Source organism: Dendrobates tinctorius, unplaced genomic scaffold (genome assembly GCF_039654945.1).
Source record: "Dendrobates tinctorius isolate UK_male_01 unplaced genomic scaffold, ASM3965494v1 ptg000126l, whole genome shotgun sequence".
NCBI lineage: Eukaryota > Metazoa > Chordata > Amphibia > Anura > Dendrobatidae > Dendrobates > Dendrobates tinctorius.
Window position 1 is genome coordinate 13,767,585 of NW_027361794.1, and position 23,671 is coordinate 13,791,255.

Below are 23,671 nucleotides of genomic sequence, written 5' to 3' on the forward strand. Positions count from 1 at the left end.
GATGATGTCTGGTCAGCGCCGACAGTTCATCCATCTTATTCCCGAGTGACCTCACATTGCCCATAATGACGGAGGGAAGAGCAGGTCTATAGCGCCTTCTTCTAGCTTTCCTGAGGGCTCCAGCTCTGCAACCTCTTCTCTTAGTCCTCCTTATTTCTGGTAGAATGTCCTCTGGTCTATTAACAGCATGCTGCCTTGCTGTATCCCTAAGCAGCAGTATAGATTCTCTGGAGTAGACAATAGGGTCTTTTTCAGTTCCTGGATTTCCCAACACAATAGATCCAAGTAAAAACAAGGTAAAAAGTCCATCAAAGGTCCAGGTCCTCTTATGGTTTTCCATAGTGCAATGTCCTTTGGAGTAACAATAAAAAAGAGAAAGGAAAAATAGAAAAAATAGAGAAAAAAGTAGAGCAAAGAAGGCGCTACTGTAACAGGCTGCCACTCCAGCGGCGCCAGGAAGAATTTGTCTGCACTACTAGTTGACTGCTGTTACAATTCCAAACTAGAGCAGTCCTTATAGGAGAAAAAACACAATAATTATACTGTATTTTCCCATACTTTCTATTCCTGACTGACCGCCACTGGAGTGGATTATAAACTTACGAAGTATATAAGCATATATATATATGAAGTCTGGGATATGCCTATAGATGGCTAGTTTTCTGACTATTTCGGATAACATGATACTTGATTTTAGGCTTTTTTTTGTCTAGTCTCACTTGAAAAGAGGTCAATATTAAATAAAGTCTCCTGATGAGTTGCCTTTGGTGACGATGATGAAACCCGTAGACATGAGAGGCTTGGAGAGCGAGTGTGTATTCGTCACCTCACCGTATATACTGAAACGTGGGGTATGTTTTTTCTATTAGTTACCTTCTGACTAACCTTCAGGGGGTGTATTATGGGTATAGTTTTACATTTGGAATTAATAAACTTTAGTTTTATCCTTTTGCCAGTAAACATGAGAAATGACAAGAGACAACCCCTTTAAGAAGATCCAATTTTGGTTAAAACAATCCCAACAATCGAAACATAAAAAAGGATTCTGTCCTATATGACATCTCTGATGTTTATTAACAGTTGATTTCCAAGTAAAATATTTCCCACATTAAGAAAATGAAAAAGGCTTCTCCTCTGTGTGACTGATCTGATGTTTAACAAGAACCGATTTCCGGTTAAAACATTTCCCACATTCTGAACATGAAAAAGGCTTCCCTCCTGTGTGAATACTCTGATGTCTAACAAGAACCGATTTCCGGTTAAAACATTTCCCACATTCTGAACATGAAAAAGGTTTCACTCCTGTGTGAATTCTCTGGTGAATAACAAGCTCTGTTTTCTGCCTAAAACATTTCCTACATTCTGAACATGAAAAAGGTTTCGCTCCTGTGTGAATACTCTGGTGGGCAACAAGCTCGGATTTCTGCTTAAAACATTTCCCACATTCTGAACATGAAAAAGGCTTCCCTCCTGTGTGAATTCTCTGATGTCTAACAAGAAACTCTTTCCGGTTAAAACATTTTCTACATTCTGAACATGAAAAAGGTTTCGTTCCTGTGTGAATACTCTGATGTCTAACAAGCTGTGATTTCTGCTTAAAACATTTCCCACATTTTGAACATGAAAAAGGTTTCACTCCTGTGTGAATTCTCTGGTGAATAACAAGCTCTGTTTTCTGCCTAAAACATTTCCTACATTCTGAACATGAAAAAGGTTTCACTCCTGTGTGAATTCTCTGGTGAATAACAAGCTCTGTTTTCTGCCTAAAACATTTCCCACATTCTGAACAGGAAAAAGGCTTCTCCCCTGTGTGAATTCTCTGATGTCTAACAAGAAGCTCTTTTCGGTTAAAACAGTTCCTACATTCTGAACATGAAAAAGGTTTCGCTCCTGTGTGAATGCTCTGGTGGGTAACAAGCTGTGATTTCCATGTAAAATATTTCCCACATTCTGAACATGAAAAAGGTTTCACTCCTGTGTGAATTCTCTGGTGAATAACAAGCTTTTCTTTCTGCTTACAACATTTCCCACATTCTGAACAGGAAAAAGGCTTCTCCCCTGTGTGAATTCTCTGATGTATAACAAGAAGCTCTTTCCGGTTAAAACATTTCCCACATTCTGAACAAGAAAAAGGCTTCTCCCCTGTGTGAGTTCTCTGGTGACTAACAAGCTGTGATTTCTGTTTAAAACATTTCCCACATTCTGAACATGAAAAAGGCTTCTCCCCTGTGTGAATTCTCTGGTGGGTAACAAGCTGTGATTTCCATGTAAAATATTTTCCACATTCTGAACATGAAAATGACTTCTTTGCTTTAGGAGCAGTTTTTTTTTTAATGCCTCTTTTGCGAGTTTGATTTTCCTTAGTAGTTGGTAATGAATCAGAAGATGGGACCTGCTTCATAGGATCAGATGACAGATCTTTGCCATGAATGGATGATGGTATATCCAGAGTAACAGCAATCACTTCAGTTGTATCTTGTAGGATCTCAAGATCATAAGATTTAAAAATTGAAGAGGTCAGCTGTCCCTCTGATCTCCTGGTACAGGCATCTACTAAGATAAAAAAAGAATTATTTTTTAATAAAATATCCTTGAGTTTTATATTTTTGAACATTTCTACTTAAACTGTCCATAAAAATGGCAAGCTATGTAAAAAATTTTATTTACCAAGACAATGACAGTTCACAGTCTAATAGAAAACCTTGTTGGATGAACCAGTAGAGCGTGGTGTTCAACTGTTTTTTCATTCTGCCTCCCAAATATTGAATAAAAAGAAACTATTTCTCATCTCACAAAAAACAAGTTCCCACTCAGGTCCATCATCTGTCAATGGAAAAATAGAGGTTCTCACACTATTAGTAGCTCAAAGGCTGTTAAAAAGAACCAACGTTTTCATAAACCAATCCAGCAAAAAACACTCACAACATTTAGGATCCCTGTATTTAGCAATATTATAGTGAGAAGAATCCACTTAATTTGTGGTGTGTGTCTCCTGGAGCACAATCTGGGCACTATGTGATGGGTAATAAAATGGCAAATGTGTAATTTTCACTCTCCAACATCCACTGCATGTTAATTTCCAGAAAGTGGCTGTGGAGTCAAAATATTCACTTCTCCTATAGATTATAACCTTCAGTGAATTAATTTATAAAATGTAATCACTTTATGGGGATTTCGACTGTTCTGGTTTTCTGTCATTTAGTTATATTAGGGCTTCTGCATATGGTGTGTCCACTCCCATCTGGGATCTGTTCCTGCTGTCCAGCTGGAGTTATCTGCTCCCTACTTCAGCCAATTGGAAAGCACCACACCCTACTAAAGCTCAAAGAATATTGCCGGAATCTGCCAGATACATCTATACGTAAGAGATGCTACTGGACAGGTGCCTCCGGTGTCATTTTGCTGGATGTATTTTTTTTTCTAAGCCTCACAATAGACAATATTATATGCATTAACAATAAAATCAACACTATTATATGCATATAGAAGAATCTATGACTATGACTTTTCTGCATTTAGTGGTTACTACTCACCTGGGTAGTCATATGTCGGAATCTCCTCTTTACACTGCTCATCACCCCTCACATATGTCTCTGTAGCATTAATATGGGTCAGATCTTCACCCTGAAACAAATATTGTAAAAGTCACAGACAGATGGAGAAGTCACATCTATGATCAGCTCTAATCCTGCCATCTCCACCGTTCTCATTATACAAGTATAAAACATATAATACTGGTGGATAAAACAAGACTGAGCACAAGACCTTCACAGCCATCTACACATCATAGGGGAGATCTCATGACACCTTCTCTCCATCTACCTGATGATCCTGAGGAACATTGGGATCTTCTTGTTTACAGTCCTGTGGAAGAAGAGGACGGGGACATCTCTCTGGTGTTGTCATCTTACTGGATAGATCTGGAGGAAACACATACAGGGACTGAATTCATTCTTTACATACAGATAATTATAGGCCGTGTGTATTTAGTCCTGTCTATTACCTGGTGATGTGAGGGGCTGGGGAACCTCCATCATGACGTCCTTGTACAGTTCTTTGTGTCCTTCTAAATACTCCCACTCCTCCATGGAGAAATAGACAGCGACATCCTGACACCTTATAGGAACCTGACACATACAATATCGTCATTCCCCCGATCCCTTCATAGTGTTACTGTATAATGTCCCAGCATTCCCAGCAGTGTCACCTCTCCAGTCAGCAGCTCAATCATCATGTAGGTGAGTTCTAGGATCTTCTGGTCATTGATGTCCTCATGTATCAGGGGGTGAGGTAGAGGCCCCGTGATTGGGTTCAGGGGCCTTCCCTCAGACACAGGGTCCTGACAGCGCTCACTAAAGGTCTTCTTTAATACTGTGTAATCCTGGTTATGGAGAGACACATTAATAAATCTCACTACAGACATTTCCAGAGTCCTCACCTCTCCAGTTCTGTCCATCTGTTATTCCCATAGATAAGAATGATGTAATGTGACGTCATCAGAATCTCTCACCTCTCCAGTAAGCCGGAAGAGGATCTCTAGGGTGAGGTGTAATATCCTCTCCGCCATCTTGTCTCTGTCCACATCCATCTTTGATGGGTAAATCAGGAAAATTCTCTTATGTAGAAGATCTTCACTGAGAGGATCCGATATTGTAGCGACCTGAATGAGAGATGAGCCGATGTAACATCATAAAAATCCTGTGTAATAATACAATTACTGGAGATAATAAGGGAAACATATGAGGAGATTTATTATTTTACAGTATTTAGTTTTCTTCTTTACATCTACTAATAAAACCTATATATTTAGGCCACAGACAACAAGCAGTTTCTTCCTCGGAGTCGGCAGCTGAATACGTTCCTCATAGACTCATCTTCCATAACACTAATTCTCGTCTCATTTACTGACACTGGAATCAGCATTAGCAATACTGCAGGAGATATTCATTACACGGGACAGGAGAAATAACTACTTCATGATGAGGACGACATCTTCATCTCCTACTACGGCTCTAGAAACATATTTGGCCAGAGTCCGTCACTGACTCCATCCCCACCGGCCGTCTATATGAATGTTTCCCGTCTTCCCCGCTCTGTAATCTTCTATCACGTTAGATCTCATGTCTGATTCCCACACAGAAGTTTGAGGCTTTAGGCTGTGTGCACACGCTGCGGATTCTGCTGCGGTTCTGCAGCAGATTTGGCCGCTGCGGACCCGCAGCAGTTTTAGCTGCGGTGTACAGTACCATTCAAATAAATGGAAAAAAAAAACGCTGTGTAGATGGTGCAGATTTTTCCGCGCGGTTTTCCTGTGGTTTTGAAACCGTAGAAAGAATTGACATGTCAATTCTTTCTGCGGAATCCGCAGCGGTTTCCTATCTCCACCATTGTGGAGATGGTGAAACCACAGGGCAAAACGGCAGGCCAATCCGCAGATAAACTGCAGGCGGATTTTGCAAAATCCGCGCGGATGAATTCGCAGCGGATTCCACAGCGTGTGCACACAGCCTTATAAAAGCTTTTTTGTTTCCACAAACATCACGGACAGAAATGATCTGATCCCAAAGTCTCCATATACAGTGTTTTATGGGGCTTATTTCTGGCCTTAGGCTTTCCTAGATTACAAGAAAAATACCAGAAAAAAAAACAGATTTTAAAATGTTTCTAAATAAAATTGGCTCCAAAATTGCCTCAGGCGTTTTTAATTGCAACAGGATCCTACAGCTCCATAGAGATTTAGACGTCAGGCTAAGAGAGGATTGGCATTAGGTCCTGGCAGTGAGAATCGCCTTATTGTGGCTGCCAGGTACACACGAATTGGTTAATTTATGCGCTAACCATTCTCAATTTTTCATATCTCTAGTGCAGTAATGCAATTCAATTTTCAGATTTCATATTTTAGCCTTACAGAGTGCTGTTTTGTTTAAATGTATATATGATTTGGTGACTTTAGGAAAGCACCAGTTCAGACATAAATTATGTTTGGATGTGACGGTCAATCTTGTGTTTTTTATTACTAATATATGGGGCACATAGGTGGCATCACTAATATATGGGGCAGATAGGTGACATTACTAATATATGGGGCACATAGGTGGCATTACTAATATATGGAGGCACATAGGTGACATTACTAATATATGGAGGCACATAGGTGGCATTACTAATATATGGGGGCACATAGGTGGCATTACTAATATATGGAGCAGATAGGTGACAATACTAATATATGGGGGCACATAGATGACATTACTAATATATGGGGGCACATAGGTGGCATTAGTAATATATGGAGGCACATAGGTGACATTACTAATATATGGAGGCACATAGGTGGCATTACTAATATATGGGGGCACATAGGTGGCATTACTAATATATGGGGGCACATAGGTGGCATTACTAATATATGGAGCAGATAGGTGACAATACTAATATATGGGGGCACATAGATGACATTACTAATATATGGGGGCACATAGGTGGCATTAGTAATATATGGGGGCACATAGGTGGCATTACTAATATATGGGGGCACATAGGTGGCATTACTAATATACGGGGGCACATAGGTGGCATTACTAATATACGAGGGCACATAGGTGGCATTACTAATATATGGGGGCACATAGATGACATTACTAATATATGGAGCAGATAGGTGACAATACTAATATATGGGGGCACATAGATGACATTACTAATATATGGGGGCACATAGGTGGCATTAGTAATATATGGGGGCACATAGGTGGCATTACTAATATACCGGGGCACATAGGTGGCATTACTAATATACGGGGGCACATAGGCGGCATTACTAATATACGGGGGCACATAGGTGGCATTACTAATATATGGGGGCACATAGGTGGCATTACTAATGTACGGGGGCACATAGGTGACATTACTAATATATGGGGCACATAGGTGGCATTACTAATATATGGGGCACATAGGTGGCATTAATATATGGGGCACATAGGTGGCATTACTAATATATGGGGGCACATAGGTGGCATTACTAATATATGGGGCACATAGGTGGCATTACCAATATATGGGGCACATAGGTGATATTACTAATATATAGAGGCACATTTGGGGCATTAATAATATGTAGGGGCACATAGAAGGAATTATGACCACATGTAGGCAGGGCTGCCACTAGGAATTTTGGGGCCCCATACTGGCAAAATTTTTGGGTCCCCTTGAGACTCTCCCCAGTTCCAACTCCACATCTCAAACCTTCCACAGTCCCATCGCCCGCTCTTGGAAAAATTAATCTTCTGCACCACTTCCTCACCAAGCTAATATTAACAGTTCCCAGCAGACTCCAGATCACATACATGGAGAGCAGCTTTTGTTTTGGCCAAAAAAATTTTTAATCCGCCACCAGAACGATAAGGTAGACTTTTTTGGCAGGGCCCTACTCTACTCTAACCTATTAAACATTTCTTAAAATATCCAGTACTCTTTTTAGGTATATTTTTATTTATTTTTCCTTAAGGGCATGAGTCACATATTTTTTATAACTATTAATACCACATACTAGGGTCAAAAACCGTTACACCATGACCAGACCATAGATTACCACCACCCAGTGACCGAATAATACCACATACAAGGAATACTTCCATTTCATGACCAGATCACATATTACCATCACATAGTGATCAAATAATACCACATACAGAGAAAATACCACCACATCATAACCAGATCACATACTACCACCATGTTGTGACCGAATACTATAATACCGATCATTAATAAAAAAAAACACAACACTAATAACATTATACACAGGAGCTCTGTATATAATGTTAGTGTACAGGCAATACAGTGATCACCAGTGACATTATACACAGGAGCTATGTATATAGTGTACAGGTAATAGTGACCACCAGTGACATTATATACAGGAGCTCTGTATAGCATGGGGATATGGATACCACAAAAAATTACGACCAATAGATCCAAGTAACAAAAACATATATACTTTATTAAGGAAAATACACAGAACGGGCAAAAAATGGAGAACATGTGCAAAGAGAGCAAAGTGCTGCAGTGCTAGAGGACACGTGACCTACCCTGACCATATTTACATATACATAAGTATGCAATTGAATTAAGGTAAGTACCACCTTCACTGAGGACTAACTTAGCCTTACAGCCCTTGGATCTGCAAAGGAGTCTGAAAGACCCCCCCCCTTTTTTTTTTGGCTGCCAATACACATCCGTGCCAATTTACAATTTTTACAATGTGACCAAACCACAGATAGATATAAATATAAATACACAGGCAATGTGATATTCCGAGAGGCCGGGGCATATTATTCACCCCTAGACATGGCACATAATCCGCCCACCCACATAGGAGTGAACGGTACCGGAGTGGAACATTACCTCAGAAGAAGGAATATAGAAGGCCGGGTAGTCAACGTGTCACCCCGATGCGCGTTTCGGAGAGAATCTCCTTCGTCAGGGGGCGTATGTGCTATAAAACCGGTAAGTTTAAATACCGCCGGACCGGAAGTGCCCGTGACGCTGACCGGAAGTGACGCGGGTGCAGTCATGGAAACCGGGGATGCAGGATGGGCACAGCGTCATGCGGCGGGAGGGGCCCAAAAGAAGGTCAGACATTCCCCCACCGCATAGAGACACCGAGGCCAGCCCACGCCCCAGAACATGGCTCACACGCTTGCAAAGTCAGCGCCACGTCAGATCCACCGTCACTGAAACATGGAGGAGAATGTCCAAGAGCATAATGAGACTATCTATACTGTTGAATAGGCTCAAATTCATTTAGATATTTAGGTGTCAGATTATCCCTACATTACATTAGATGAGGATATCTGCATCACATTAGAGCCACATGATATCTAAATATAGATTTGAATATAAAGACAATGTCATATTACAAAATCATTCATATATGGGACAATAATGGATGTTACAATCTATATTCCACAAACATGGGATACTCTGTATAGGCAAAGAAACAAGCATATACAGTTGTGGCCAAAAGTATTGACACCCCTGCAATTCTGTCAGATAATACTCAGTTTCTTCCTGAAAATGATTGCAAACACAAATTCTTTGGTATTATTATCTTCATTTAATTTGTCTTAAATGAAAAAACACAAAAGAATTGTCCTAAAGACAAACTGGATATAATTCCACACCAAACATAAAAAAGAGGGTGGACAAAAGTATTGGCACTGTTCAAAAAATCATGTGATACTTCTCTAATTTGTGTAACTAACAGCACCTGTAACTTACCTGTGGCACCTAAGAGGTGTTGGCAATAACTAAATCACACTTGCAGCCAGTTGACATGGATTAAAGTTGACTCAACCTCTGTCCTGTGTCCTTGTGTGTACCACATTGAGCATAGAGAAAAGAAAGAAGACCAAAGAACTGTCTGAGGACTTGAGAAACCAAATTGTGAGGAAACATGAGCAATCTCAAGGCTACAAGTCCATCTCCAAAGACCTGAATGTTCCTGTGTCTACCGTGCGCAGTGTCATCAAGAAGTTTAAAGCCCATGGCACTGCTGCTAACCTCCCTAGATGTGGACGGAAAAGAAAAATTGACAAGAGATTTCAACGCAAGATTGTGCGGATGTTGGATAAAGAACCTCGACTAACATCCAAACAAGTTCAAGCTGGCCTGCAGTCCGAGGGTACAACAGTGTCAACCCGTACTATCCGTCGGCGTCTGAATGAAAAGGGACTCTATGGTAGGAGACCCAGGAAGACCCCACTTCTTACCCCGAGACATAAAAAAGCCAGGCTGGAGTTTGCCAAAACTTACCTGAAAAAGCCTAAAATGTTTTGGAAGAATGTTCTCTGGTCACATGAGACAAAAGTAGAGCTTTTTGGGCAAAGACATCAACATAGAGTTTACAGGAGAAAAAAAGAGGCAAAGAAAAAAACACGGTCCCTACAGTCAAACATGGCGGAGGTTCCCTGATGTTTTGGGGTTGCTTTGCTGCCTCTGGCACTGGACTGCTTGACCATGTGCATGGCATTATGAAGTCTGAAGACTACCAACATATTTTGCAGCATAATGTAGGGCCCAGTGTGAGAAAGCTGGGTCTCCCTCAGAGGTCATGGGTCTTCCAGCAGGACAATGACCCAAAACACTTCAAAAAGCACTAGAAAATGGTTTGAGAGAAAGCACTGGAGACTTTTAAGGTGGCCAGCAATGAGTCCAGACCTGAATACCATAGAACACCTGTGGAGAGATCTAAAAATGGCAGTTCGGAGAAGGCACCCTTCAAATATCAGGGACCTGGAGCAGTTTGCCAAAGAAGAATGGTCTAAAATTCCAGCAGAGCATTGTAAGAAACTCATTGATGGTTACCGGAAGCGGTTGGTCGCAGTTATTTTGGCTAAAGGTTGTGCAACCAAGTATTAGGCTGAGGGTGCCAATACTTTTGTCTGGCCCATTTTGGAGTTTTGTGGGAAATGATCAATGTTTTGCTTTTTGCTTCATTCTCTTTTGTGTTTTTTCATTTAAAACAAATTAAATGAAGATAAGAATACCAAAGAATTTGTGTTTGCAGTCATTTTCAGGAAGAAACTGAATATTATCTGACAGAATTGCAGGGGTGTCAATACTTTTGGCCACAACTGTATATCTATATGTACATCTCACTATGCAAAAACATGACAAGGCAAATGGAACATAAGTACAGAAAATAAAAAATAATAACATAAATCAAAAACTGATTAAACATGAAAAATGACATAATACATGTGTCGCATAGCCTTGTCAAAGGAGAGGAGAGGGAAGGTGAGGAGGGAAGGTAAGGGGGGGGAAGGAAGGGAGGGGAAGAAGGACAAGTTTAATCCATGGCAGAAGGGGAGACCCATGATCTTCCGTGCTACTCCAGTCCAAACCGTGAAAAAAATCTAAATCAAACTAAAACAAAAAGAAAGTTAAAATCCAATAAAATCAAAACTGCTGCGCAATGCATATCCGTGCACTGCTACAAACATAGGGGTGATCATAAAAATGGAACATATGACAAATTTTCATTTAATCCATGGGGCTGTAACGTGTCCAGTGTCCATATCCATCGTGTCTCTTTTTGGACCAATTGTTGAGACACTCTCCCACCCCGAATCCCCACATCATTCATGTCTATGCCTTTCACTTTTAGGCCACTACTGTCACAGCCATGATTGACCTTAAAATGTCTGGGTAGAGTTTTAAGTAAATTTAGATCTTCTTCATTCACTGTGGCCTGTATGCCTAAAACATGTTCCCTGATCCTCACTTTCAGCTGCCGAGTGGTCAGCCTAACATAGATCAAGCAACAGGGACATGTGGCGTAATAACATTGCGGGACGTGTAGGTGATGGATTTCCTGATCTTATACTCTTTACGTCCAGAAGAGTGAGTAAATGTATCCTCTTTGACCATATTGATGCACGCCACGCAATGACCACAGGCCTTACTTCCACCACTCCTCTTTCGGGCAAAATCGTCCAAAAAAGTCTTAGGAGATTCAAAAATTCTTAATAAATATAATTCTGGATTAATTATTCAACGGCTCATATACAAAAAATTCAATCCTTAAAAGATACTTTATTAACCAATCATTAAAAAGTTTTCAAAACTTCAAAAAAACAGGCAAACAAAAATAGGCTTAATGCTGATTTTCAAAATCCAGCCACAAACACTAGAGAGTCGTTCCAATGTCAGGTAGAGGGTCACAAACCTATTTGTCCCTATAGGGCCCTATATTTCTCTCCTACCTGACAGCGGAGGTTGGCACCCTCTTGATATGCAAATGGCGCCCCCGCTCCTCGGCGGCTCTCCCTAATCACCCTGTTGACTCCTATCTAAATGACATCAGCTTGGAGTACAACAGATGGCCGGGGACAAAAATATAATAGATAATAACCCCATGCCACAAACCACCAAGACAAAAATGTAAGGAATAGTAACTGGAAAAAACACTAATTTTTGGCAGATTTGTAAACATTTGCTTTGGGAGGAAAAGGGGTCTAAATAACCCTATTTAGGTGTCTCCCTGCCTGACAGCGGAGCTTTTACACCCTACGTTACTCTGGTGCCCCCGCTCCACGTGGGCTGACCCTTACTGACCCCTACACTTCTCACCCAGAAAGAGGTGAGAAGTGTAGGGGTCAGTAAGGGTCAGCCCACGTGGAGCGGGGGCACCAGAGTAACGTAGGGTGTAAAAGCTCCGCTGTCAGGCAGGGAGACACCTAAATAGGGTTATTTAGACCCCTTTTCCTCCCAAAGCAAATGTTTACAAATCTGCCAAAAATTAGAGTTTTTTCCAGTTACTATTCCTTACATTTTTGTCTTGGTGGTTTGTGGCATGGGGTTATTATCTATTATATTTTTGTCCCCGGCCATCTGTTGTACTCCAAGCTGATGTCAATTAGATAGGAGTCAACAGGGTGATTAGGGAGAGCCGCCGAGGAGCGGGGGCGCCATTTGTGTATCAAGAGGGTGCCAACCTCCGCTGTCAGGTAGGAGAGAGATATAGGGCCCTATAGGGACAAATAGGTTTGTGACCCTCTACCTGACATTGGAACGACTATCTAGTGTTTGTGGCTGGATTTTGAAAATCAGCATTAAGCCTATTTTTGTTTGCCTGTTTTTTGAAGTTTTGAAAACCTCTTAGGAGATTCACCCACATAATGACTGCATACAATGTGGTCCCGTAGGTTTTTGGCCCTCCTAAAAGTGATCTGAGGTCTATCAGGAATAATCTTAGTAATAATGGGATCTGTTGGGGGGCGTGGCCTAGCAGCATGTGAGGACATGGGTCTGCTGAGCTCCCACACACAGCTACTGATTACTGCCGTTATATCCCCACAGCATGGTCAGTAACTAATCTGTGTTCATTCCTGAGACCTGCGGGTGCCGCTGGACAGAGACATTCAGCCTCTAGCCCTAAATCATGCGAAAAAAAGGTCAGAGAAGAGTGACTAATGAGCTGGGGCCTGGGTCCCAAGATGGCACTGCTACCACAGTGTGAGCTCTGGAGGAAGCAGCTGCAGACAGTGAGGCCAGGAACAGGGAGGTGGCAGCCTGGCTGAGACGCTTTGCCAGAGTGGAGGAGGCAGAGTGTGAGTCCCTCCAGGAGACAGATGAAGAGCTGGAGTCTGCAGGTGGAGGTATGGATCTGGAGGTGGGGGAGAGGGGAGAGGAGGAGGCCACAGGCTCTGGAGGTCGGGAGAAGCAGGACGCTGCAGCCAGCTGGGGAGAACTAGTGGAGCAAAACAAAAGCCAGCTCCAAGCACTGCAGCTGCAAATGCTAACTGAACCGACCATCAAAGATGTGCTGATGGCAGTTATGCAGTGTGGGTCTGCTATTTCTTCTGTGCTCACTCAGCTGAGTTATTTACAAGAATCCATGCACCACCATTAAAGACAGAACCGGGCAACTTGAGAAACGAGTCGGAGTTGTGGAGGGTACTGTGTCTAAGTCAGCGCAGCATCACAAAGAACTTAAAAGAGACATGGTTGCTGTGTGGGCCAAAACTGATGACCTAGAGAACAGGTCTAGACGGAACAACGTCCGCATTGTTGGCATGCCTGAACGTTATGAAGGCAAAAATCCTACTGTTTTTATCGAAGCCTGGATTAAGGAGAAAATAGGAACTGATAATCTAACTCATTTATATGCTGTGGAACGTGCTCACAGGGTTCCTACCCGCCCTCCTCCTCCTGGTTACCAACCGAGGCCTATCTTGGCTAAAATTCTACACTACAGGGACAGGGATAACATCCTTAGATACTCAAGGGAACATCCTGACCTTTCTATTGATGGCTCCAGAGTTTCTTTTTACCCTGACTTCTCACCAGAAGTCCAAAGAATGAGAGCTAAATTTATGGACATCAAAAAACGTCTAAGGGCCATAGGTATCCGATATTCTATGATATTCCCGGCCAAGCTGCGGGTCGAGGCCCGGAACAAAATCCACTTTTTTCTGGATGCTAAAGATGCTATGGACTGGCTGGATCTGAATGAACAGCAGCTGAGGAAGGATGAGGAAGACCGGGAATGCGGCTGATGATGTATTTGCTACTTTGGACACTTCTGCGCTGTCTGGTGTCTTGACTTTCGGTTCTGTTGCAGGAAACTGCTCGACATGTTGTCGTTTTGCTATAGATGGTTGCCATGTGCTGTGGGGACTCATCCTGTTATGTGTGGGCAGCAGTTAGAAAGTGAAACGCCCGTTGACTGATGTGGAAGGGAATAACATCGCCCTTGTTTGAAATACCCTTGGCACTGCCGGGGGACATGTTGGGGAGAGTTCTGGGGGGGGGAGGGTGGGTTCTAGGGGTTTGTCGGGTCCTATGTAACTTTTGTGCACAACAATGTAAGCTCTTCTATGACACGGTGGATATTGGCACCGACTGTATATCAACTTGAGAATGGATGACGTTAAAATACTTAGCTGGAATGTTAGAGGGCTAAAGTCCCCAGTAAAAAGACAGGCCATATTTTCCGTTATAATGGATCAGAAGCCAACTGTTGTATGCTTACAAGAGATGCATCTTACTCCTGAGACACTTGGTATATTAAATAAGAGGTGGATACAACATGGGTATCATTCCACATACTCTCAATACTCCCGGGGAGTTAGCATACTGGTTTGTTCAGGTGCCCAGTTTACATGCAATCAGGTGGTGGTGGACACGGAGGGGTAATTCGTCTTTCTATTCTGCAAACTCTTTGCTGAGATAATGATACTCATTTCTATATACATCCCCCCGCCATATAGTATCAAAGTTATATATAAAATTCATACCATGTTGAGGGACTTTCCGGGGGTCCCTTATATGGTGGTGGGGGACTTTAATAATGTTTTGGACTCCCACTGGGATAGAGGTAATCATGCACCCCTGAAACCGGGAGGTAATCGTACGCCTTTCGGAGTTTTGTTACATGAGCTAGCCCTGACTAACTTATGGAGAAGTCGTAATCCTGATGTCTACCAATATTCATGCTTCTCCTCTACCTTTGTCTCAGTGTCACGCATTGATTTGGCTATGGGTGATGATTTGATGCTGAGAAAAATTTTAGACGTTATTTGCCGAGAACAGTGTCGGATCACTCGCCCACATCCACTACAATCAAGGGGGGGGATAATAGATTGAAAACTAAACCGTTATGGCGACTTAATCCATATTGGCTGCAGCTAGTGGATAAGAATGATAGCTTTAGCTTTGAGAAACAGGAACATCTCAGATTTAATTTGGGTTCAGCATCTAGTTTGACTGTTTGGGAGACTCTGAAGGCATACCTGCGGGGCATGTATATACGTGAGATTTCAAAGCTTAAATCCAATTCCAGAGCAGAATCTCAGATTATACTTCATGAGCTGGAGGATGCGGAAAAGGCTCTCTCCATGCGATCCACTCTCGCCACTCAGAAAAGGCTAAAAGAGGCACAGTTGAAGGTGACTAAAACGACGCTAGAAACTGCGGAACGAAAACGTATGTTTCAGTGAGTTCAATATTTTGAAAATGCGGAGAGTGTTGGTCATTTGCTCTCGGTTATAACTTCAGCACAGCGGGGGTCCTCGTTTATAGCCGGCCTTCGGGATGTGGGTGGGCAACTTTTCAATGACACACCGGGTATTTTGAGAATTTTGGAGACTTTTTATACCGAGTTATACTCCTTACACCCCAGGGCCTCAACTGAAGACCTTGACAACTTTTTGGGGCCCGCTAAACTCCCACGTCTAACTGACGAGGCGAGACTTATGCTTGATGAGCTGCCGGACTTGGGGGAGCTTGAAGAAGCTTTGGGATCTATGTCCAATGGTAAGGCGCTGGGGGTGGATGGCTTACCGGTTGAGGTGTAAAAAAAGTATAAATCTGTACTACTCCCTACCTTGCTGGCTGTATTCAATGATAGTCTCAGTTCTCGAGCTCTCCCATCTTCTATGCGGGAAGCTATTGTTACTGTGCTGCCAAAAAAGGACAAAGACCCGACACTCCCGGCGTCATATAGACCCATTTCCCTGCTGACGGTGGACATTAAGCTCCTGGCGAAGGTTTTGGCCACTCGACTTTCGAAGGTGGTGGAATCGTTAGTACATTCGGATCAGACTGGTTTCATGCCTCGTAAGTCTACGGCCATAAATATTAGGTGACTGTATTTGATCATGCAGGTGAGGGCGGATAATGCGGGGGGGGAGGGTGGTCCTGTCTCTGGATGCCGCCAAGGCATTTGACAGTGTAGAGTGGACCTACCTCTGGGCTACACTTCGCTGTATGGGGTTTGGTCCGGGTTTTATTAGCTGGATCAGGCTCCTATATTCCGAACCAAAAGCACGAATACGAGCAAATCGATCACTGTCTGACCCTTTTCCTCTTTATAGAGGTACGAGGCAGGGCTGCCCTCTGTCCCCGCTTCTCTTTGCTTTAGCGATAGAGCCTCTGGCCTCCAGAATAAGATATGATAAGGGCATCGAGGGGTTCAGATACGGAGGACAGGAGAAGGTAGCACTCTATGCTGATGACTTGCTTATGTTCTTGGCTGACCCTGATCATTACATAATGTGATGCTGCTCTTTAATTCTTTTGGCGCTGTCTCGGGACTAGTTATTAACTGGGAAAAATCTGCGATTCTCCCTTTAGATCTGATCCCAATCAACGTCACACAGGTGCCGGTTGTAACGACTTTTAAATATCTGGGTATTATGATATCTAATAAACTAATGGATTTTGAATATTTGAATCTCTCGCCACTGATGGCCAGGATTAAGAAGGTTAAGGCCTGGGCTAAGTTGCATCTTTCTGTGGTGGGGAGAGTGAACTTACTGAAAATGGTGATCATGCCACAGCTTCTGTATGTTCTTCACAACTCCCCAGTCTGGCTCCCTCAAAATAGGTTTTACAAAATTAATGCGATATTTAGAGAACTTATTTGGTTAAAAAAGGGTGCAAGGATCAAATTGGAACATTTACAAAAATCTAAAGAGGAGGAGGGCTGGCGCTGCCCAATCCGTGGCTCTACTTTCTCTCCTCTCAATGTCAGGACATGGCGGGGGGAATGGAGGGCTTCCCAGCGGAGACAGCGGGGGCCAGTTGATTTTCCGGTCTCTTGTGGGTCAGGGGTCGCTGTTATCCAATTTAGAGGCGGGCAGATTTAGACCTTTAGCGTCTAGATATCCTACGGTCCTGCTCATGATTAAAGTGTGGGATAAAATTAAACAGTTAAGAGGAATCACGGGTTTCACAAAATACTCCCCTATTTGGGATAACCTGTATTTGGCGCAAATGAGGTCGCTTAAAGGTTTTGCGCAATGGAGGCGAATAGGTATCTGGTGGCTGTCGCAATTAGTGGAGGATGGGGTTTTTAAGTCCTTTGACACACTGAGACGGGATTTTCCGCTCCAACACTCTATGTTCTTCCAGTATCTGCAGTTGCGGCATGCCTATACAGTGCAGGACCAAATGAATAGTATATCTATACACCAGGATGCTATTGTCAGCAGGCTCGGGCTGCAGGCATACACTAGGGGTTTAATATTGTTTGTGTACGGTGGACTTTTCAATGGTTTTGGTGAAGCATCCGATAGGAGCGATGGCGAAGTGGGAGCAACAGTTGGGTGCCATTTCAGGGGATCAATGGGAATCTATTCTGCAGATGGTCCCCAGGCTGTCTCTTAGCAAACCCAATCGTTTGTCCCAATTGTATATTCTTTATAGAGTATATAGAACCCCTAAATGGTTATTTGATATGGGGATGAGGATGGATTCGCAGTGCCCTAAATGTATGCTCGAGAATGCTGATATCTTACATATGTTGTGGACGTGCCCCTGCCTGCAGGTATTTTGGATTCTGGTCCTTAATTTGATCCACGTGACTACAGGACAGGATATCCCGCGAGATCCCGTTGTCTGTGTCTTGGGTTATGTGGAGGATGTGGGGGGAGATGAATACCTTCAAACCGCAGTTGCCAGAATGCTTTATGCTGCTAGGAAGCTGATAGCATACCATTAGATTTCAGATAAGGTGCCATCTCGGACAGAATATATCAATAAATTAAACTATATACTCTATAGAGAAAAAGCCATATACCTTAAGAGGGGACAACCGAATACTTTTGAGCAAATTTGGGCTGGTTGGCTGGACACCCCGGGTCTGCCGGCAGCGAACCTATTCGTCTAATAGCTGATTTTGGTCGACATTGTTATCCACTGTGTCTATGTGCATGTATTTTATATTTTCATAAGATTTGTGCTTTTTGTGTATAATTTTCTTATTTCTTTTGTGGACCTGGCTGGGGGTGTGGGATGTTGGGGGGGAGGGTGGGATGGATGGTGATACAGTTGTTTTTCACTTGTTTGTTATAACGAAAATGTGAATAAAAACTATCTGATTAAAAAAAAATAATGGGATCTGTCTTCAATATGGCCCAAGATCTATCCAGAATCCCACGCATTTGTTCCGACCGTGCATTAAAGTTGGTAATAAATCTCACCGTATCAGATTTACGATGTACTTCCTCAGTTTTATACAAGAGGGAGTTCCTACTGCTATGCTTAGCACAGAGATATGCCTGTTTTAAAGAACGATTCCTATATCCCCTCTCTGAAAAATGATTCCTTAAGTCACAAGCCTGAGATTCAAATTCCTCCTCAGTTGAGCAGATGCGTCGAAGACGCAGAAACTGGCCAACCGGTACTGATCACACCATGTGTGTTGGGTGAGAGGAGGATGCATGTAGGAGTACATTCGTGGATGTCGGTTTACGGAATATAGTAGTTTGAATCAAGCCCTCTTTACCCCTCATGAGAGAGACATCTAAAAACTCAGCCCTATCCTTATCAAAAGTGGCGGTAAGGTGGATATTCCGATCATTATCGTTAAGTACCCCTATATATTCCTCCAATAGTTTTACATCACCTTGCCAGATAACAAGAATGTCATCTATGTAGCGCATCCACAACAGGACACGCTCCATAGATGACAGACGATCAGACATCAGGAGGTCCCTCTCCCACAGCCCCAGGAACATACTAGTGAATAGTGTATAGGTAATACAGCGATGTCTCTAGCTGAAGTCCTTCATCTTTGCTTTTCTTTTTCATGTAGCGCAGACCGCCATTATTTCTTCCAGCCAGGACTCATCTCTGCATAAAATAACACAGTTACCTAGAGCACAGCTTTCCGAGCACATTCCCCACTTTTTCCCTTTCTTCTACACTACACATCTGAATACAGACGTGCACCCCCCATTAATATATAATTAGTTATTATCTAATCCACCATTCCAAATATAATTTATAATCCACCTCTAAACCCCTACCGACTATAGCCATTTTCCCCACCTAATATATACCGTACATTAATTAGCCCCTGTACTCTTTCCCCAATTCAGTACCAGTCACTGCATCCTCAATTCGCCCCACTATGCCTCCTGCTCCCCCGATTCATTATATTTACATGCCACTTCCGCCCCAATTCATTGTCATGTCTTCTCTCGCTCCCATCCTCTATTCATTATCAACTGCTCTCCCCCACATTCAATGCATCATTTACTCCCACCACCCTCAAAATTCATGATTATTTGCTCTCCCCATCCCCCACCTTTCAACTGATGTCCCCCGACCTTCACTTCATTTGCAGTTCCCCATTCTCCCCCCCACTTCATCATGTGCAGTCCCCCATCCTCTCTCACATCATCATTTGCAGCACCCACTCCATCACCATTTGCAAATGCAGCCTCCTCCATCATTTTCAGCACCTCTGCATCATTTTCATCACCCTCTCCATAACTGGCAGCCCCACTCCATTATTTGCGCACCCCATACATCATTTGCAGCCCCAGTCCATCATTTACAGCCCCCCTCCATCATTTGCAGCCCCCTCCAACATTTGCAGGCCCACTCCATCATGTGCAGCCCCACTCCATCATGTGCAGCCCCACTCCATCATGTGCAGCCCCACTCCATCATGTGCAGCCCCACTCCATCATGTGCAGCCCCACTCCATCATGTGCAGCCCCCCTCCATCATGTGCAGCCCCCCTCCATTGTGGTATGCTTGCAGGAACACGGGATTCAGTGACGAGCAGGAGGCAGAGCTAGAGTTAGGTGTTTTATGCAAGAATAAAAGTAGCAGTTTTTGCTTCTTGCAGGGAGCACGGGGGTTAAACAACGGTAAATGGTACACAGACAATGTACAATAAACACTTTGCAGAGAGAAGAGTGAACAAATAAAACGTGTTAACTTATCAGTCCGTACCTCCTAGATGGGGGATGTTGGAAGAGTCCTCAATGGCAGCGTATGTGGCGCGAGACGGCGTTGAAATGGTCCCGGATGAAGTTACAGCACAGTCTCTGTACTGAAGCGGTACTCCTAGGGCCTTAACGGCGAAGACCCTCTGTCCTGGTACATGGCGGAGAACGGGTGGAGTACTCTGACACTGAGTGCATAGTGCGAGGTCCTGGGGCGGAGGCCACAGAAAAACCTTCGCATTCAGAGTAATGAAGGAGCTCAGCAGTGGATGGCGTGCCAGACCTATTCGGGAACACCGACCTGCGAGGGCATCTGAGGACTACCGTCTGAGGTAATAGGCATCAGGAGGCCCACTGTCAGCGTGCGTGGGGGAGGATGGGCAGTCAACCTGGCTGGATGTGGCGTCTGGCAGAGCGGAGACAGAGTCAACCTTCTCCCTCAGGGTAAGCTCTGCTCACGCCAAAAGCCCCGAATGTGCGTTCCCTTTTATATCTGACTCGCCCCTTAAAGTCAGATGCTCAGGTCTGTCCAGGTCAGAAAGGCTTCCCCCAGCAATGATGGTGACAGACCCAACAGTTCCAGCCCAGAGACGTGTGAAGTAGCCCTAGCCCGGTCCATCTTCCTACATTCCCCCACTCCTTTTGCTCGCCATTCCTAGGGTTTGGATTTTTGAGAGACAAATGAGTTTTTCCTTGTCTTTTGAACTTCTTGTTGCCAAATAAATTGTTCCTGTTCATAACGATTGGGGGGGTTTTCCAGCAGTTGTTCGTTCAGAGCGTCGTAGGGTGGATGGAGTAGTGGAATCCATTGGAGTGGTGGAATCTGGCTGGTCTAAAGAAAACCAGGGTTGGTCAGTACTCTCTGAATCACGTTCTTTGGGAGCCTTGGCTCTCACGACATCATTCTCCTCATTCTCTTCTTCAGATGCTGCAGGTACTGGCTCTGGGGGCAACGTCTTCTTCGACCCGTACTGGATCTCTTGAAAGACAAGGTCGGAGCATATTGCGATGCACTATCCGAGTGGGAGAGCTCTCTTCCCCCTCTTTTTGGATCTCATACATAGTCCCCTCGGAATTGACTCGCCGCTTAACCCGGTATAGAACTTTCTCCCAGTGATGTTCCAATTTGTGTCGTGGACGCGTTTCTCTTATCAAAACACGGTCTCCCCTCCTGCAGATCCGTTGCTCACGGCGGGGTTCTTACAGCATGTTCTAACTCTCGTAGATGAGTTTGTACAAATCTATGCATTGTCTGTAGGTGATGACGATGTTCCCAGATCCATGAGGGTACCCCAGCTCATGAGTCGTCTTCTTCTGGGTCCAACTCTAATTCAGTGATACTTTTTCTGGCTTGGCCAAATAGGAGATAGTAGGGCATGTGCCCTGTGGTTCGGTGCACTAGATTATTGTACACCCAGACTAGTTATGAAACATACAGAAAACCACCTGTGTAATTATGGACATAAAAAAGTGTCCAATACACCACCAAAGAACCAAATAGCAAAAGGTCCGTTAAAAAATCATGCTTTATTGACATACATCTCTTAATATACAAAAGAACCAATTATTGCAAAATTAACAAGCGTGGTGCCTAACTAAAGAAAACGAAGAATAAGCACTGCATTCCAACCCCGACGTACGTTTCGTCTAATCTTCCACGCCCCCTGAGGAAGATTAGACGAAACGTACGTCGGGGTTGGAAAGACGGCATCAGCACTGCAGCACTTTATCTACTTTTGAGCGCTACTGCACTTTGAATATACCAATCGAGGTAATATGCATTATGGATATTTGTAAGCTCCTTCTTTTGTTAGGTAATTGCATGGGAATTTTATATAGGTGAATTTTCCTTTTCCCTGCACATATGCTATGTCTGAGTAGGTAGCTTGATTTCCATATACTGATCCATTTGAGATATGTCATGTAGCAATAGTGGCTCCTTGCAACATATTTTTTTTAAATTTTGATATGCTAATGCAGTGCTTATTCGTCCTTTTCTTTAGTTAGGCACCGCGCTTGTTAATTTTGCAATAATTGGTTCTTTTGTATATTAAGAGATGTATGTCAATAAAGCATGATTCTTTAACGGACCTTTTGCTATTTGGTTCTTTGGTGGTGTATTGGACACTTTTTTATGTCCATAATTACACAGGTGGTTTTCTAAATGTTATAACTGACCCTTGAATTTTGTGGATTTCTCTATTGATACTCATCTAATTATGAAACATATTCAGGTCTTCGGGCTTTGCGGTCCTCTTCTAGGGTTCTCAACATTTCTATGAGTTCAGGTAAACCATTCACAGGCGCCGTTTCCCTGGGGATGGTACGGAGTGATCCGTGATTTGTCTATTTGATACATCCAATGTAATTCTTCCATTACTTTTCCTAGAAAACAGGCTTCCTTGTCTGAGTGGATCCGTTTAGGACAGCCATAGACTTGAACAGTTTTTACAGATGGCATATGCGTAAACCATAGCTACCATTAGTAAATGGAAGAAAAATAGGCAAAAAAGCATGATCATAAAATTTCTTCAAAATTTATTATTGACTCAATACATAAAATAAACAAGGGAATATGCATAAAATGCAATGATAATACACAGACCAGAAACCATATCAGAAAATATCACAGGAAAACACCATAAAACTCATGTAATCGAAAACTTATTGTTTGATAGATAGCAAAAATTAGAATAAAATGCTTGATGTAATAGACAGATTATTTGCAAAATTCAAAGAAAAAAGTGCTACATGCAGGGAGGTGCCAATAATTGTCTGCTGCATATAAAATGCTAGCCACCCTATTGTAAAAAGCACAGCCTTTTATTAAATGCACAAAAATCCACTGTTGAGAAAGTCGTAGTTATTCACCGGGTAACGGTATTTTTCGGAGTCCATGACAGCACCACCTGAGAGAGGGGATCCGCCCTCCGGGAACAGGAAATCCTACAGATACATAAGGGCGGCACCTCTCCCGCGCATCAGTTGGTTTACAGAGCACAAGAGGACCACAATGGTTAATAGCATAATTTATATACAATACTCTACACGACTATCAATTACCCGTGTACATATAAGAGGAAGAAGTGCACACCCCAATTAAACTAAAGGGAGGGAATGTACGGGTGCTGTCATGGACTCCGAAAAATACCGTTAACCGGTGAGTAACTACGACTTTATTGGGTCGTCCATGACAGCACCACCTGAGAGAATTACAGAGAGTAATAATTACTTTAGGGAGGGACTACAGCCTGTAGAACCCTGACACCAAAGGAGAGGTCTGAGGAAGCACCCAGGTCTAGTCTATAATGGTTATAAAAGGTGCTCGGAGAGGACCAGGTAGCTGCCTTACATATTTGGTCGATTGAAACCTCCGATCTCTCTGCCCACGAAGTTGTCATGGCCCTGGTGGAATGCGC

The 23,671-nt window shown here is 43.2% G+C and overlaps 1 protein-coding gene across 1 annotated transcript in view; it reads right to left on the minus strand.

Annotated features, from left to right (window-relative positions):
* LOC141047339 (uncharacterized) overlaps positions 1-23,671 on the minus strand; it is a 944,519-nt gene that overhangs the window by 288,618 nt on the left and 632,230 nt on the right. Inside the window, 6 exon segments of the mRNA XM_073542400.1 lie at positions 2,393-2,550; positions 3,534-3,624; positions 3,823-3,920; positions 4,004-4,127; positions 4,208-4,381; positions 4,511-4,660. Of these exon segments, the coding sequence (XP_073398501.1) occupies positions 2,393-2,550; positions 3,534-3,624; positions 3,823-3,920; positions 4,004-4,127; positions 4,208-4,381; positions 4,511-4,660 (795 nt within the window).